Source organism: Ictidomys tridecemlineatus, chromosome 7, assembly GCF_052094955.1.
Source record: "Ictidomys tridecemlineatus isolate mIctTri1 chromosome 7, mIctTri1.hap1, whole genome shotgun sequence".
Taxonomy (NCBI): Eukaryota; Metazoa; Chordata; class Mammalia; order Rodentia; family Sciuridae; genus Ictidomys; species Ictidomys tridecemlineatus.
Window position 1 is genome coordinate 143,212,993 of NC_135483.1, and position 19,952 is coordinate 143,232,944.

General features: G+C 35.5%; 1 protein-coding gene across 1 annotated transcript in view; it reads right to left on the minus strand.

The window, feature by feature from the left end:
• Atf2 (activating transcription factor 2) overlaps positions 1 to 19,952 on the minus strand; it is a 94,931-nt gene that overhangs the window by 50,268 nt on the left and 24,711 nt on the right. The window contains 1 exon segment of the mRNA XM_078017632.1: positions 4,853 to 4,922. Coding sequence (XP_077873758.1) covers positions 4,853 to 4,922 — 70 coding nt within the window.

Sequence of the window (19,952 nt, forward strand, 5' to 3'; positions counted from 1 at the left end):
CTGAGCTACAAGCCTAGCCCACATTCCTACTTTAAAATACAAAACAAACAAATGAAATTCGTCTTCAATTCTACATCCTTCTCCAGCTATATATCATACTTTCCCCTTTAGGTTACACTCCAAGAAAGAGCTCTTACAATGCCTCCATTCTCTCTCTCTCTCTCTCTTTAGTTATACATGGGCACAATATCTTTATTTTGTTTATTTATTTTTATGTGGTGCTGAGGATCAAACCCAGGGTCCCACATGTGAGAGGTAAGTGCTCTACCACTGAGCCACAACCCTAGTCCCTCCATTCTCTTTTTTTCCCCCATTCTCTAAATACTCTGATCAACACAGGTGTTCCTGCTGCTTCACTGAAGCTACTCTCACCAAGGTCTCTAATTATCTTCACTTTTTAAAATTTTATTTTATTTTACCTTTTTGCAATGCTGGGGATCAAAGTTAGGACTTTGCACACATTAGGCAAATGTTCTACCATTAAGCTACAAGTGTAGCCCTAAGAATTTCTAAATCAAATAAATACTAAATTCTCATCTGATGCTATATGGCTATATCCCCCCCATCATCAACAACTTCAAAACATTTCTTACTTGACTTCCAGGACTCAACCTTCCTCACTGGCTACTGTGTCTTAGTTATATTCTCCTCCTATTTTGACTTTTAAACACTCGAGTGCCCAAATGCTTTGTTTTCAACCCTTATTCTCTATGCCATTTTAAGAGTTATAAGACAAAATTTAAGTTTTATAAACCTTGACAATGTAAGAATAGTACAATAATTATCAGATATCAGGAGATGGAAAAGGGAAGTGGAGAGTCAAATATCAACTTGTTAATGTTTTTCATATGCCATAAATTTAATGTTAGAGGTCTTTTAGGAAATAAAAACTCTTACGATGCATATATACACATATATTCTAACATCTGGCATCAGTTTCTTTTTCTTCTGTTTAAATAAATTTAAACACAATGCTTTTTATAAACAAAGGCATGTATATTAGTAAGAAGTCTGTTATGTTTAGATGTGAGGTGTTCCCCAAAAACTCATGTGCAAGACAATGCAAGAAGGCTTAAAGAAATGACCAAGTCATGAGAGCCTTAATTCAATTAGTGAATTAATGCCCTCATGGGATTAACTCAGTGGTAAATGAGACAGGTGAAGCTGAAGGAGGTGAGTCATTGGGGACAGACCTTTGGGGTACATATTTTGTAGTATTTGTCAAAGAGTCTCTGCTTTCTGATCATCATGTAAGCTGCTTCCCTCCACTACACTCTTCCACCAAGATGTTCAGCCTCACCTTGAGCCCTGAGAAATGGAGCCAGCTGTCTATGGATTGAGAACTTTGAAACTGTAAGCCCCCAAATAAACTTTTCCTCCTCCAAAATTGTTCTTGACAGAGTTTTTAGTCACAGCCGCAATAAAAGCTGACTAAAACAGAGTCAATCACAAGATAACAGAAACATTCCAACTATTTTAAGCAGAAGAGAATAAGGACAAAGAATTAGGTAAGGCTTGTCTGAGTCTGTATTTTCAAGAACAACTGCTAGAACATGACCAAACTGGCTGATGCCCAAAGATTGTCCTGGAAACATATTTCATTAGCTGTTGCTGTAGACCTGGTTCCCAAGTGGGCATTATTGGGAAAGGTAGAACTACTGAGAGTTGGGGCCTTATGGGAGGTTCTTAGGTCACTGGCGGAGTGCCCCTGAAAGAGACTTTGGGACTCTGGCCCCTTCCTCTTCTTCTTGGCACTCTGCTTATGATAAGTGGTTGGTTCTGTTTCTTGCTCCTGCCATGATGTATGTTCTGCCTTGTCACAGGCCCAAAGTAACAGGACTAACCAATCATGGACAGCAACCTCCAAAACTGTGAGCCAAAATGAATATTTTCTTCTTATAAGTTGATTATGTCAGGTATTTTGTTAAACTTTTTAAAGCTCTCTTAACTTTATAGGAAAATGCATATCAAATATAACTTCAAAACAGATGTCAAGTTAGTCTATTTCTATGTCCACCATTACTACTTAGTCAAAGCCACCTAGTCCATCTCTCATCTGAATTGCTGTTAGCCTCTAATCTCCCTAACTTTCACTCTTATTTCAGGAATAGTTTCTTACCGTTCTGTGCATAAACCCCAAATAGTATGCAAAATTCTAAAGGATATTTCTCCTTTTTCCTACCATTCTGATTAACCTCTAACCCTGCCTCCCATTGACCATTATATGCTCCAATGCAAAAGAAATATATGCACATTTTCTTCATTTCTTTGTTAAAACACATTTCCTGACCAATCTATTTAAAACAGCATCAACTGTGTTAACTCCTGTCTTTATCCCGCTCAATATCGATACCAGGTAATTGAAATCACAAGACACCACTAACATCTTCACCAGAATTACTAAAAATTAAAAGACTAACCAAAACAATCTTTAAAAGGGAGAACTAAATTGAAAAACTTACCCTATCTGACTGGAACACAAACTGCAAAGCTAGAAAATGTGGAACTGGCATAAAAGCTGAGACTGATGAACGAAACAAAAATATAAAAGCCCAGAAACAACCTCATCTTATATAATCATTTGGTTTTCTATACAGGAATCAAAGCAATTTAATGGAGAAAGAAACATCTTTTCAACAAGTGATGACTGTCTGAGAAACTATATCCGGATAGATTAACTTCAATCTATACCTCACACTGTATATGAAAATTAGTTCAAGATGAAATCAGAAGACTAAGCTTAAAAAAAAAGCTTTTAAAGGAAAGCAAGGACAAATATCTTTGTGACCTAAGGGTAGGCAGAAGTTTCTTAGGCAAGTTACAGAGTACACAAAACTTATGTAAAGTAAAAATTATATATCAGACTTCATTAAAATTAGAAACACCTGTTCATCAAAAATTACTATGAAACCTAAGATGCAAATCACAGGCTTGAAGAGAATATTTGACAAATCGCAGGTATCTAGAATATATAAAGAAATGCCACAACTCAGTAATTAAAAGACAACCTGTTTTAGAAACAAAAAATAATCTGAAATGATACCTCACAAAAAATAAGGTATACAAATGGCTGATAAATACATTTTGAAAAAGTGCTCATTTTTTCATTAGTTAAAGAAATGCAAATTAAAACTACAATGAGACACCAGTATACACACATGAAGATGACTAAAATTTTAAAGACCCGACAACATCAAATGTTGACAAGCATAGGGTTTAATTAAATCTCTTATAAATTGTCAATGTAAATGTAAAGTGATATCCATTTTGGGAAGCAGTTTGGTAACTTTCTAAAAAGCCAAACATAAACCCATCACATAATCCCATCATCACACTTCTGGGTATTATCTAAGAGAAACAAAAGCACATATTCAGATAAAGACTTGTATACTAATATTCACACAAACTTTCTATCTGGAATAACTAAACACTGGAAATAAGTCAAATGTGTATCATAAACAAGTAAATGAATGAATTGTGGAAAGATGAAATATTATTTCTCAATGCAAAGGAATTAATTATTGATCATATAACATAGAGGCTATAGTTTGGGTATGTCCTTAGGAATCCACATGTTAGAAACTTTAAAACCTAAAGTCATGTTAATAGTATTTGGAAGTGGGGCCTTTGGGAGATAATTAGGATTAACAGGATTATAAAGCTGGGTCCCTCATTATATAATTAATGACTTCATAAGACAGAGCAAGAGGAAGCTTGTTTAGTCCTGCTGAGATGCCCAAAACTGTCTAGAGATTTTATAGATTACCCCATCAGGAAGGTTCTCACTGGTTTTGGCCTCTAGAACCATGAGTTAAATAAACTTTTTTTTAAAAAATTACTTAGTATCCAGTCTGTGGGATATAGCTATAGCAAAAAAAAAAAAAAAAAAAAGACTAATTCAGACTAGTTAAAATTGACTAGAAATCTTAAGTTATGTGGCATAAAAGAAGCTAGACAAATACACAAACTCTATGATTCCATTTATATAAAACTTAGAAAATGAATACATCTACAGTGACAGCAGGTACATCAAGGGTTGACGGGTGAGAGAAATTATAAATGGGCATGAGGAAAATTTTTGGAGTAAGGGTATGTTTGCTATCTTGTTTGTAGTGATGTTTTCTTGAGTCCATACATGTTAAAATTTACCACAATATGAGTTTTATGCAATTTATCATACATGACTTCTATCTCAATTAAAATAGTGATTACAGAAAATGAGAACTAATGAAGTACTTTAATGCTTATGACTTAAAATCCATATTTAAGTATGCTGTAATTTCAGTATACATCAAATTTATTCTTTCCTAGTGTTTATATTTATTTGAAGAATAGGATAATTATAATAAATTAATGATTTAATAGCCTACTAAAAATCTGAAATATTTATTATTTTCTAAAACTGCTTCCACACATGTTCTATATTAAAGATATTAATTTAAGAACACGGATACATTAATGATAACATCAGAGGTAAATATCAGTTAATTTCATAAGAGTTCAACACATAAAACAATTTTTATATAAGACACATGTTTGATTTCTAATTAGATAGTATACTAATGATTTTTGATGAATGTTGGTCAGATTTATAACTTTAAAAATCCTAGATTTTTACATTTCTATTACAAAATACTCCCCCAACCCCACACCCCCCGTTAGACTGTATTTTCTAAAACTCAGATATGTTATTGAAGAAAAAAATGAAAAGAAGAAATTCTTTCCCAAAGTGTTCTGGGCTGTTTTTACCATAACTCTTACAAAAAACACTGTAAGACAGGGCTTTTTAAATAACAATGTATTCTACCATCAATGTTCTACAAAATTATTTAAAGTAACTAATATCTATTACCTGGCCACATCCAGGGGCAGTGCATAGAAAGGGTTTGTCATCACTCATATTCCACAGGTCCTTGTATTGCCTATAATAATAGAACATAAGATGGTCACACATCTATAATATGTACATATTTTTAAATAAGGAATAGTTTAAAATATAAATCTCAAAATTTGACTTCTACTAAACTTAACTTTTTTCTATTTGTGAAATAAAACACTTTTATCGACATTTTAACTCTATTTTTCATTTCTTATGAATATAGAGAAAAACATTGTAACATGAAAATGTTATACTATAGAAAAAAAGGTGAGGAACAATGGCTATCAGAATCTTTCCTGCTCAAGAGTGTAAAAGTACTTATGGTGAAATGAACAAAGTTCATTCATTCAAAAAAAAAAAATTAAAATGAGCAACTACTATGAAGTCTTTTAAGGATCACACTGCATAGTAGTGGAACAGTGGAAGAATTTCTATCATCAGGGTTAGGGATACAGTTCAGTGGTAGAATGTTTGCCTAGTTTCTATGAGGCTCTTGGTTCAATACCCAGCACCATAATAAAGGAAAAAAAAATATGTCTTTCATCCTAAATTCTCGATGGATATTTATTTATTGGCAAAATGGGTCTATATAAATATCTCACCTAAACATCAGTTTGTCTAAAAAAATATGCTTAAATCCTACACCTCATTTGGGGGATTGAACCCAGGGGTGCTTAACCACTGAACTACATCCCTAACCCTTTTTTAAAAATTTGAGACAGGTCCTGCCAATTTGCTAAGGCTGGCTTTGAACTTATGATCTTCCTGCCTAGGCCTCCTGAATTGCTGCAACTAAGGTGTGTACCACCATGTCCAGCTGTTAAATCCATTCTTAAGTTTGCAAAGTGCTAGGGAATACTCTCAGAGCAGGTAAAGATATCCTAGGCTCAAGAGATCTCTCCTCCCAGTAAAGAAAATAAGATGGTAAGTCCACAGGAACTGGTTTCAAGACATCTTGCAGAAAACAAAATACACAGGTGCCTAAGACCCTCATATAAAATGGCATATTTGTATGTAACCTAAGCACATCCTCCTGTATATTTTAAATCCTTCTGAGATTACTCATAATACCTAATACAATGTAAGTACTGTGTAAATAATATTTAGGGAATGATGACAAGAAAAGTTCTGTGCATGTACAGACACAATTTTTTTTTTTTCAAATACTTTGGTTCCTGGTTGGTTGAATCAGAGAGTAGAAGGCTGTCTGTATTAATATAACAAAAATCTTTATTTCTAACTCTGATCTCTTTCTAAATCCAAATTTTCCAATTCTTTGTTAGTGGTAGATCTAGAGTCAAAATCTAATCTTGATTCACAGTTCCAAGCCCCTGCCACAATTTCAAGCTCTTTCTTCCTAATGTATCAAAATTTTTGTCAAAGGTTTAATAGTCCTAATTTTAGGACATTCATGATGGTTCTCAGTAGTTACTATTTAATGTTTTAAGCATGCACACAACCCATCACTGCAAATTTAAAGGGTTTCCAGGTGGTCATAATTAACATTTCATATAAAATTTGTGAAATGTATGAATGAATTACTGATTGCTTTATCCACTATAATTTTTAAATAGCCTATGGACAATTTGATACTGCACTTGTGCAAAGATGTCACTTAGTGAAACACTGATTAAGATTTTTGATTTCTAGTTCAACATATACAGAGCTTGGAAATCATCACTTCTGCCCTCATAATAATGAAATGCTATGTAAATTAACTGAAAAACAAAAAAAGTTGAACAAACAGAAAATCATCAACTTTTATATCCATCAGAAAATTGAGAGTAAAGTGCTGCCCTGAAAAGTGGAGTCAGAGAATAATCACTGATTACCAGGAATAGGAGCCTGCTGCAAGAGCCAGTACTGGTAAGAATACCTAAGTTATAATGGACCAATTGCCAAAAACTGGGCTTAGACTAGCTTGAGAAGTAAAACTCCTGAAGCCCAGTCTTGAGTGGTGGTGGTGGCACAATTTCCTGAATTGTACCTACTGGAGCCCCATTACAATATCAGGGTAAAGATTTGGAGGGGGAAAAAAAAGTAGCAAGAGTAGGGGAAAGCAACTATTTTGAAATATGCCTAGCGCACTTGGTTCTTTTAAACAAAGCACCATTCTCAGAGGAATCTTAACTGATCTGAGGACAGGAAATACTCAACTCTAGCCCCCAGCACTTTTAAATCACCTATGGAGAGTCACAGCCTATGGGTGCAGGTTCACTAAAGACTGTTGATAAGCTGAGCAAATCAATGGAAGGATTTTAGAATGCTTTCACTCTTTTCATATTTTACTACCACCATCAAACAAGCTCTTGCACAACAGTGTAACACAGCTGCCAGGCACGCCAGTAATCCCAGAGGCTTGGTAGGCTGAGGCAGGAGGACTGCAAATTCAAAGCCAGCCTCAGCAATTTAGCAAGGTGCCAAGCAACTCAGGGAGACCCTGTCTCTAAATAAAATACAAAATAGGGATGAAGATATAGCTCAGTGGTTGAGTGCCCTGAGTTCAATCCCTGGTACCAAAAACAAACAAACAAACAAACAAAAAAAAAACAAAGAAAAAAACCCTCACAATAAACAAAAAAACAACAACAGTGGGACACAGCTGAAAGATCTACAAAGCTCAGGCCTTATTTTAGCAGGAGTCTCTAAGGAAACCAAAAGACAACAGGGGAAAAAAAAGCAAGGATACCAGAAAATATTTTAGATTTGGACGCCTAGAGCCACAACAAATAATAAACAGCCCAATCATACCCAGATAAATACAAACCTTACCCAAAGGCTTATTAACCTCAATTCCTGTAAAACCAACCAGTAAAACCAACCTGTAAAACACACAACATAATTTAATAATTATGATTTATAAATCCTCATGAAGTAGGGATGGTATAGCAACTCTTATTATTTTCCCCCAGTACTAAAAATACGTTCCCTTTAGTAATAAAAAGTTTATAGCTGCACAAAATCTTGAAGGATCAAACCGAGTACTGTATCAATAATTACAACTTCAAATAGTAAAAAATTCAATCAAAACAACTTCAACAGGGTAATACTGTTCATCTAATATACTGCCTTCTTCTGACAGTTGTATAACGGCAAATTCCTAACAAATTCTTAAAAATAAATCTAATGAAAAAATGACCTATACATCTAAAACAATCAAAAAAACCCAAACTAAAAAAATATTTTCACAAGAAATTAAAGGCCTAAATAAATGGAGAATATAATATATTTACAGATGGAAGATTCAATGTTAGTTAGTTAATGACAATTCTACTCTAGTTAATCTATTAGAAATCAAGTATCTCAATCAAAATCTCAAGCTTATTGAGTGTGTAAACTGATCCTAAAATGTATAAGGAAACACAAAAGACTGCAAGATAAGCAAGACAATCCTGAAGAACCGTAATCAAGCTAAAGTACTTACAATATCAGACATTATATTAAGATCCACTATAAAACTACAATGAGATATTGTGATATCAATCCAATGATAAACATAAAGCAATAAAAAAGAATGGAGTCCAGAAATGGACTCATATATAAGGTCACCTGATTTATACAGGTTTTTAATTTGTTCTAGAAATTTTAATAATAACAGTATTTGACTCAATTAATAATTGTTAATATTCCCTTTACAACACCAGCTAATCAATCCTTTAGATCAATGTTCCCCAAAGCATTATAGAAAAAAGATCTGTATTCCACATAAATTTAGGAAATGCTGAAGTATGTGAGGTTCATCTTTAGAGTACTGTTCAGAGCCTTTAATGCTATGTCAACTAAGTACCCATAAGGAAAACTATGACCCTTAACTCCTATTTCACATCAAACCAAAAAAGTCACTAGCAGATCAATGATCCAAATGTGATAAGTAGAGCAAAAGATTCTGGAAAGAAAACCAGGAAACAATCTTCACGATTTTATAATACACAAAGTTTCCTTAACAGAATCAAACACTAAGAAATAAGACAAAAATTAAGTAGGTAAATTCATCTGGATACAGTATGCTCCGGGAAACCTTAGAGAAGCTTTGAGTTGAGAAGAACACATACTACAGAGAATATGAAAAAAATCAATAGAATGTTTTTCTAAAAATGAATGAACCTTACAGAACTCAAAGCAAAGAGAGAATAGCATAGTCAAAGAAAGTTTGGTATACAGCAAAATACCAATAAAGACAAGCAAATCATGCAACCCAATGTCTGAAACAGGTAAGAAAAGGGAGGAAAAATCAGCATTTATTCTGCTATTTTTGCTTAAATTTGTATTTCAGATAACCAAATAGTTGACGAAAATAAATTTCCTCACAAAAAAATTTATTTTAGTAAGTGCAGAAAGAATGAAATAATTAGAAAATCACTTTAATCCCAGTGAAATGAATCAGTGTAACTATCATCAATGTGTGATTTTTAAAACTATTAAGGTAAGTGAAACTTTATAATGGTTGGATTAGGCATATGACATGAATAAATCGTAAATCAACAACACTAAAATTGGATCAAATACACATTAAGTACCTCCTAATATGACCTAACAGGAAGCAATGATAAAGTATCCTTGAAGGGGTTGAAGGTGGTATCAAACCTGAAACTAATCAAGCCTCCATAGCTCCAACTACAAGGAAATACAGGAAAAACCAGGAAGCTATCAGCCAAAGTCAATACATGGGAAAATTTAGAGGACAAATTACCTGGTCTCTTCAACAAATGTATGTCATGGGTAAAAAACAGAGTATGTCAAATTAAACAAATATTATGACAAGAAGTAATATATTATAAGAGGTAATAAAAATACATTCTTGGATCCTGATTCAAGCACAACAACTACAAAGAGAGAGATTTTTGAGTCAAAGATTACTTTCTGACTTTAAAATTTCCACTTAAAGTGTTCAATTATTCCTTCAATCAACTTGCAGCATAGCACCTGTATTTCTTTTCTTTTTTCTTTTTTTGGTTCTAGGGGTTTAACACAGGAGTGCTTCACACTGAGCTACATGCCCAGCCCATTTCATTTTTAATTTTGAGACTGAGACTTGGCTAAAGTGCTTAGAGCCCAAGTTGCTGAGGTTGGTCTCTAATCTTTTTCCTTCTTCTCATTTAAAAAAAAAAAAAAAAAGTTTTATTGCTTTGCTAGTGAAAAAGAAACACTGGGGACTCCTGTCCTAGAGGCTGTGATTCTGTCCATCATGGGAACAGGGTTTGTTTTTTTTGTTTTTTTAAAGAGGTAATTCAAAGGCTACATTCCATATGCTCAGAGTTGGAGTTGTGATATACTTGTTAATGTGGGAGACAGTCATTTCTGAGATATTCGATCTCTGGTACCATCCCCATTGTCTGGACTACTTTGTTCCTATGGTGTACTCAAGGACAGATAAATCAGCCTAAAATGGGGAAGAAAGGTAGTCCTGTTTTCCCTGAGTTTAGAGAGGAGCAGGGAGAGAGACAGAGAAAGAAACACATCCATTTTCAAAATAAATTGCCAGTGGTAGAGCAGCAAGGGTGATATTCAAAGTAAAAAGTGGACCACTAATACATTTCTCCACTGTTAATTTCTAAATTTTATTGCTATAGAAAAAAAGGGTGAAGACCACTCCAAGTTGCTTCTTGCTGAAAGAGGGCAAAACTGGGGGAAGTAACCCAAGGTCCTTGTTCTCTATCAGGTAGGGCATGGACAGTTAGGGGTACTCAGCATCAGAGTAGTCCACAGGTCCACAGTGGCAGGTGGCAGGTATCTGGACAAGGCATACATAAGGCAAGGAGCATGCTAAGACAACAAAAAGCAAGACATCAAAGCATTACCTCTTTTGTAAACAATTAGCAGAAAAAGCAATTTGTATTTAAGCTAATCTCTAAAAAACATGAAGACAATAGCTCATAATCGTATCAGTTTAAAAAAGAGTTTATCAATGTGGGAGATAAGAAAGATTTGTAGGTCTATGAGATTGCAAAAGGGATTCACTTGATGCTTTGACTATATCCCTTGTCACTTTAAAACAACATTTTCCCCCGAATCATCTTCTCCCCAACCTCCTCCCTGATCTTCTTTTCACTTTCTCCTTATTTATTTTATTTTCCCTAACCTTCTCTTCCCTGATTTTCTCCTTCCTGATCCCTCCTCCCTAATCATATTTTCTCTGAACCACCTCTTTCAAAAAACCCTGTTCTCCATGATGGGCAGAATCACAGCCTTTGGGACAGGAGTCCCCTGTGTTTCTCATTTGCTAGCAAAGCAATAAGCCTCCCCCCACCCCTTTTTCTCAAGACTGTATCCTCATTATTGGATTGGCATTGGGGACAAGGATGGAGCTTTCACCAACAAAATCAGGCTCAAATTAACTCAGGACAAACTGTGACTAGAGTCTTGTGTGATCATTATTATTAGGCACTCTTACACAAGAACTCTTCCTTTATGCCAGGTGAGCGCGTTATAACTTGAGCCACATCCTCAGCCCCCAAACTCTTCCTTTATGGCCTCCAGGTTTAGTTATTTTTCATAGGTCTGACACAAGTTAGCCTTAAGTTATGTTAAACAACAACAAGAACATTGTTTTTCCTTTTAAATGTCCATGTAGCACTGTGCTTGCTATACTTTCCTGCCAGGTGTTTAAGACTAAGCTGGTCAGAACTAACCTTGTTCCTATCAACTCTTAACTGTCAGCTAAAAAGGAAACAATCAATAACGTGAAGAGAGACCCTAAAGAATGGGAGAAAATCTTTGTCACCTGCACCTCAGACAGAGCATTAATCTCAAGAATACATAAAGAATTAAAAAAAACTTAACACCAAAACAAACAAATACAAATAAGCCAATCAATAATTTTCTTCTGTGAAGAAAATTATTTCTTCTGTGACACTTCACAGAAGAAGAACTAGCCAACAAATATATGAAAAAATATTCAACATCTCTAACAATTAGAGAAATGCAAATTAAAACCACACTGAGATTTCATCCCACTTCAGTCAGAAAGGCAATGATTAAGAATACAAATAACAATAAATGTTGGCGAGGATGTGGTGGAAAAAGCTATACTCATATATTGCTGGTGGGACTGCAAATTGGTGCAACCACTCTGGAAAGCAGTATGGAGATTCCTCAGAAAACTTGGAATGAATGGAACCACAATTTGACCTAGTAATTCCACTCCTTAGTTTATACCCAAAGGACTTAAAATCAGCATACTATAGTGACTTGGCCATATCAATGTTTATAGCAGCTGAATTCACAATTACTCAGCTATGGAACCAACCTAGGTGCCCTTCAACAAATGGACAAAGAAAATGTGGTATACATACACATGAAATATTACTCAGTTATAAAAAAAATGAAATTATGGCATTTGTGTATAAATGGATGAAACTGAAGACTATCATGCTAAGTGAAATAATCCAATCCCCAAAACCAAAGGCCAAATGTTCTCTCTGATATGTGGATGCTAACTCATAATAAATGGGTGGGGGAAAGAATAGAAGTTCAATGGTTTAGGCAAAGGGAATAAAGGGAAGGGAGGGAAAATGGGGATAGGAAAGACAGTAGAATGAATTAGACATAACTTTCCTATATATATATATTTTTTTTAGTTGTAGCTGGACACAATACCTTTCTTTTATTTACTTGTATGTGGTACAGAGGATTGAACCCAGGACCTCACACATGCCAGGCGAGTGCTCTATGGCTGAGCCACGACCCCAGCCCTCCTATACTCTTATATGAATATGTGACCAATGTAATTCCATATCATGTACAACCACAAAAAAAGGGACATTATATGTCCCTTTTTGTATGTATGATATGTCAAAATACATTGTACTGTCATGTATAATTTAAAAGGACAAATTAAAAAAAAAAAGACTTGGGGAGATTCTTTCACAGATCACTCATTAGGGATGTGTGCAAAACCTCTTGGCTCCTTTAGATTTCCTCTACCAGTATTGCCATCTGCCAGGATGGGTTAGAGTTTGCTGACCATACGTGGCTTCCCTTGGAAGCATAAGGGACATATTCCTCTCCAACAACCCTCCTCTTGGAGAATGTATGCACACTGGTTGGCTTCCTGTTCTATAGGGTACTCTCCATCTCCCTGATCAGAAGATTGGGTGACTCACTAAAGTTGCAGGGCCCAGAGTAGGGTCCTGCTGTTCTATGGGTCCTGCCTGACCTTAGAGAGCAAGGGCAAAAATGTTGGCTGATTTTTTCCTTGGCCCTTTTACTTCCTTGACTTTGATCTCCAAGTTTTTGGTTTTAAACACCCAACAGGTCTGTTTCACTAGTCTTAAAGTAGGAGTAACAAGTTACAACTTCAATATCTATAATTTTACAGTTGCCCCTTTCATTTAATTGGTATTAATGTTAGTACTGGAAGTCAGCATTTTATACTATCTGTCCTACAGATAATGGTTTATTATCTCAAACTTAAGTTGTTTTATTAGAAGCAGTACCTCTGCTAAACACTAACAGGCGATAGTTCTAAAGTTTGGAAGGAAAATACAAAATGAAATTAACAGAGCAAAAACATTTTCAGTTTGTGTAACAGCTATGAACCAAGAAAAATATTTTTATAATCTTAAGTCTTTACTTAGTTATGTATTACATCGCCTATTTGAGGACATAGCAATCTTTACAACAAAAATCCATCTTTTGAACACAACTTTAAGTGAGCTCAAGTCAAGCCCATTTTGGAGCCATTCTAACACGGAGTGAGGTGGGAGGCAGAGCCTTATCTCAGGGAAGGCAGGATCTCGACAAATAACACAATACAACATTACATCTGAAACATGAATCAAACAAAGGCTAAGAGAACTTGTAACTTAAATTTTGTGAAAAAAGTAGCAAATGCTTCTATTTTACAATGTCACCTTTAAACAGATCAGGCTCTCCTTATTACTTTCCAAATATATATTTACATTCTTATTTCAGTGTGAAGAGTAACAGAGTATATATATAACTTATTGACAACAGGTTATTTTATCCAGCTATGAAATATCAAATGACATAAATACCAACCAAATTTGTTATTTATGTACAAATCTGAGACTTTTTGTTATAGATAATTTTAGTACACAGAACACCAACTTAGTACTAAGTGTTCTCCCTAAGCTTTACATTTAATTAAGTTTAACTTTTAAAATATGATTTAGAATCTATAGTGAACAGTAACAATAATCACAGATCTGCATGGGTTAGCAGTACTAGTAAAAAAAATCAAAGGATAGCCTTATATCTTTTATACATTTAGGAAACAGTGTTAATAATTAGAAATAGACTTAAGTCAAAGCAAACAGATATAAGGCACATCTTCAAATGACAGTGTGGCCCTTCTCTGTCAGATAAAATGTATAGAGAGCACTTATTGGTTACTTTGCCAGTAAACCTAGATAAACTTTCATTTCGTAAACTTTGACATGGCTCGATAGATATAGTTCTCAGATGGATGCTTATATCTAGTCACATATATTTAGACTGTAAATTATATTGTTATAAATAGTTCTTCACCTAACCAGTTACAAAGGTAATCATTTAAAAGACTTTAAAACAGGTACAAAGGTTGGGGCTGGGGCTGGGTCAGCAGCATCCCACTTGGCTGGCATGGATGAGGCACTGGGTTCTATTCTCAGCACCACATAAATAAAATAGAAGACTATCAACAATTAAAAAAAAAAACAGGTACAAAACCTAATTCCTGCAAGACTTAGTTTCCCTAAGTAACAAAACCTAATGGATAGAGGAAATTATCTTGAGAGATAAGACCAATGTTTCAGATTTTGCTTAATATCAGTACATTAAAGTTCAAATAACTTTGTGCTAATTATAGCCAATTTAATAACAAACACAAACTTTTTGAGACTTACTTTCTACAAAACTTCTACAACTTACTTAAACATTCACAACTTGCTCATAGCCTTAGTTTTGTCCTCTTTTCCATCTTGGACTTAAGCACAAGACTATTACTTTACCAGACAAATACTTTCTCATCCAGAAGTATTTCTTTTACCTTCTAATTTTTTGTACTAAAATATACTTCCATAATATTTATTTCCTATAACTTTCTTATCTTTTCTAGTTTTGGACCCTTTAAATTCATACTCTGATACAATCCTTATGAATGTTATCTGATTTTAATTTACACCACAAATTTCATTAGGAGGGGTTTAGACAATCCAGCATATACAAAAACCGTGCCTTAATCTTTTTTTCCCCAGGTTGCATTCAAGGGGTTGGAGCACAGGGTATTTTTGAGCCTGACCTGTCTCTCTTATCATTATCACAATGCCATCAACTTTAAGTGAGTTCCCCACTGTCAATTATACCCAGAGGATCCTTTGGGTCTTTTTCTTACACTAGGCATATTTATATACAATGGAGGAGGCTCTTTCCATCCTTTTCTTTAGGTTTTCTTGAAGATGCCTTTGCAGAGGCTGCCTACAAAACACAGGCTGGCCTTAGTTTCTGTCTTTTTCTTTTCTGGGTGCAGTTATTTATTCTGCCAGTCTTCCCAGGCACTGGGTTTGATGGGATTCTGTTATAGCAAGAACTGCTTTGCCCCAGTGATGGATATCCCTTGGCCAAATGGGTTATCCTGTCAGATCTTAAAAGGGGTGACTATTCCTGTCCCCAGATTATACACCAACAGTGCTAAAACCCACTGCCACATTCTTTATGGCCAGCAGCTTCCACCCCACCATGGGGCAAAAGGGGCTGGAAGGCAGGGTAGAGGCCAGGTTCTCTTTGGGCATTTTTCCAGAGCCCAGGCAGTTTTTCTGGGATTCCCCTCCACCCCCAAGTTTAGGGCTAGTGTCCTTGACCCACAGTGAGATAATCTGTGGCTGCCTGGGGCCAGGCTGAGAAGCTGTGCTGGGAGTGCCAGCACTGGGTTTAAAAGATTTAAATCTTTTTAACCCTCTCTCCTGATGTCCTGCTATCCTTGAACACCAGGGGCACTGTCTTTTGGCACCTTCAAATTAGCTCCAGACTATTCAGACCCCTTATCATGCAAATATACATACAAAATCTGTTTCATACACTTTCTGTCAGTTGGCTGACAGACCAACTTTAAGATTATATATAATATTGGGCTGGGGATGTGGCTCAAGCGGTAGCGCGCTCGCCTGGCATGCATGTGGTCAGGGTTCGATCCTCAGCACCACATACAAAGATGTTGTGTACGCCAATAACTAAATAAATAAATATTAAAATTCTCTCTTTCTCTCTTAAAAAAAAAAGATTATATATAATAATCCAGAAAAACCATCCAGAGGCCAGGCTGTGTTACAGCAAACAGTTTTTCTCTTAGATAGGCTTATGCCTATAGGTAGCCCATTCAGTTAAGATTTCTTGCTTAAGAGACTACAGGTAAGATCAACACAATATGGCTCATGTCTTAAAGGACCAGTAACAGACACAAAAATACAGACAGACAAAGAGAGGATCACTGAAACCAGGGCTAACAGATAGAAACCTTTAAAACATGTACAAATTGTTTCTACTTACTTTACCTTTGACAGACCAACTCCAATTGCAAAATTGTATAATAATTCAGAAAGTTACTTATTCAAAAGCCAGCTCATTACAGTAAAACATTATCTTAGATAGGCTTACATCTAGGTGGCCCTTTCTTTAACTTACTTTACCTCTGACAGACCAACAATTGCAAGATTATACTAAAAAGAAACAGAGAGAGAGACAACCAGAGAAAAGCCCCAAAACCATGGCCCACAGACAGGAACCTTTAAATTGACCGGCCAAGATCTTTCTCAAGAGACTAAATACAAGTCAATGCAGTATTGGCCACATGGTACAAACAAAACAAAAACAGACAACCAGAGGGAATTCCCAAACCCAAGGACAACAAACAGATGAGAACCTAGAATATAACAGAAGGGAGTAAATATCCCTAGGTTCTTAAAACCCATGTAATCCATGATTCCTCTACCAGTGGTGCCACAGATGTCTCCACAAAGAGTGACCAGATGTTCCCATGAAGAGGAACCAGATGTGTGGAATCAAGGGTCTCAGTGTGCACACAGAGGAACTTACCAGATGGCTAAAGGTGTCATGATTAACTGAGTTCAGTTTCCTTTTTCTCAAAGTGGACCACAATGGAGCAACCTATACCCTTCAAGGAGACAAAGCAGGAGTTCCCGAAAGCAAAAGGAGCTTCAGCAGCTGCTGGGAGAATCCCTTTACTCATAGGAATAGCTACTCTAGTTTAAGCTAAGGCAAACTCACCAGTCTCCTAAATCTTCTGCATTTGGCTCTCAACAAGTTCCCAGCCACCCTGCATCCTCAGCATGGATGTGGGTTCCTTAGAGAGCCAGGCCTATCCAAGAAAGCTGGAGTGGGGGCTGCTCCCAGGCCCCATCTGGGGTGCCAAATTTGTTATAGAAAGCTCAGTCTTTGTCCCTGATGCCTATCTAATAATGAGGATATGATTTTGAGAAAAAGGAAAAAGAAGTTTCATTGCTTTGCTATCCAAGGAGAAACATAGGGGACTCTGTCCTAGAGGCTGTGATTTTCTAGTCTCTAATTAGTAATCCTACATCTCAGCCTCCCAAGTTGCTGGGATTACAGGTGTGCACCACATCTGCCAAAACGAAATATTTATCTAATAGAAACAATGTATGAAAAATTTACAAACTAAGGTATTAAAAAAATGACTAAAAATACCAAATTTGTGCACATACCTGGCAGAATTCACATGTAACTTGAATTTCATAAGTTGAACAACTTATCACGTTCTCTTTTTCATGGCAAGGATACTGAAAAAAAAGTGAAAGCACTCAAATTATACTCTGTAACACTAGGAATATTCAAAACTCCAATCACTATTAACAAACATTATAAATGACAGAGCACTGCTCCTGAAATATGAACAACCATGTAAATGCCTTAACTGTAGGTATTAACATATTCAACTCTACCATAGGGGTTTAATGAGCAAGAAATATTTAATTCAGCCCTTAGGGCTATGGTTGAAGGACAGTCATTAAAATAGTAAAAGTTCTTACTTTATAAGTCTGACAAAAAAAAAGATCTGGCATTTCAAAATTTCTACTCAAGAAGCTTCTAACTTAAGATATACTTAATGGTGGTAACAATATCAGTCTATTTTGTCAAAATGTATTTATCCCACAGTGTAAATGATCCACATAAGCAGCTCCCCTTTCCATAATTTTGTAACTTGCTTATGTGATATCAACTTAAACACAGCATATTGAAACAAATAAGGTCATTTTCAAGCTCTGCCAAAACTTTAACTTATATTCACTGAAACTCCATCTAGTGGTAAACATAGTGTACTATATTATTATCCAAATAAAACCATGATATATAGAGGAAAATTATATTTTTCATAATTTTGCTTATAAATCTTGCTCAGAAAAACTGGATAATCCCTGAGCAGAAATGTGTAACTAGAGACGCAGTTCTGAGTCCTGAAGTAAAGGTCACCCTCATATGAATTAAGACAAAGGATCTTCTTCCCTGGCTGCAGGCAAAACTTAATCTGGTAGGGTTGCATTTTCCCATTCATATCCAATGGTGAGGAAAGGAAAAAGAATACTAGAACTATGCAAAGGAAACATAGAGTAGTAATGCTTCTGTCATTACCAGCAAATGTGAGCTCAGGAAGGGCAAGGAACGTATCTTTTGGCTATCTAAAAACGATGTCTCAGTAAGTTAAGTTCAAGAAACATCTAAACATAACTAAATGCAATCATGAAAAACAACAAAGAGTTGTTTCCCTGCACTTGAAAAACTAGCAGAAGAAAGAGAAATACATAGGTATGATTTCAATTAATTCATAAGAATATAGGAAAGTTGGGGCTGGGTTGTGGCTCAGTGGTAGAGCACCTGCCTAGCATGTATGAGGCAGCAACACATAAATGAATAAAATAAAGCCATAAAAAAAAGAATATAGGAAAGTTAAAATACTATGAGAGTATAAGATGGGCACGGTGGCACATGCCTGTAGTCCCAGCGCTCAGGAGGCTGAGGTAGGAGGATCGCTTGAGCCCAGGAATAAGGCCAGCCTAGGCAACACAGAGAGACCCAACTGAAAAACAAAAAACAAAAACCAACAAAAACAAACAAACAACTATGATAATGTAAAGGCAGACCAAGGATCAATCTGATAGTTCTAGAAAAGTTTCTAAGGGAGTTAACCCTTGATACCTCTCTATATAATCTTTTCTACCCTTTTATCATAACTTTCCTTTTTACCTATACAAGCCTATTTTCTAGAGTCGATACAAATTCACATTCCTTTACTACCATTTTCTAATACCTAGGTGAAGTAGCTGTAAACAAACAGTTCAAGTCTGGAGATACAAATGGTATCTTTTTGTTCATCTAAATGAATCTAAAGCTGGTAAATCTAGGCTTATCTCCTTTTTTCAGCAAGAATGGAAATATGCTCAAGACAGAACATTTGCAAGTGAGACTTTGTTACACAATACATTGTTGGAGAAGTACATGATTTCTGATTTTTAAAAAAAAAATGTAAATTGTGCCAGGAGCACATGCCTGTAATCCAGTGGCTCAGGAGGCTGGGGCAGGAGGATGGCAAATTCAAGACCAATCTCAGCAACTTAGTGAGGCACAAAGCAATCTAATGGGACCCTTTCTCAAAATAAAACATTAAAAAGGGCTAGGAATATAAAGCACCCCTGTGTTCAATCCTCAGTACCAAAAAGAAAAGAAAAAAAGGAAGATTGTTAATTGTTCACATTATATTCTCTGGTAAGTGTCTAAAAACCTATATTTCTATTCCAGAAAAATCACTGTCATGAAAAATCAGTCTTTGGGGTACCCAAGAGGGTTCTAGGCAAAATTTTAAAAATTCCCATTTCTTTGTTTTTTATCACCTCTAACTCTTCCCATACTTCTTTATTTTTCTCGATCTCATGATCTAGAGCTATCAAATTCCCCCTTTTCTTCTATCAAAAAATGAGTATACTTTGTGTTTGGCACTATCCTGGATGCTAGGAATGAAGTGATGAATTAAAATATAATTCCTGCCTTCATGAAGCTTCAAGAATAGTAATGGAGTTTATACTTGCATCCGACTCAGACAACCTAA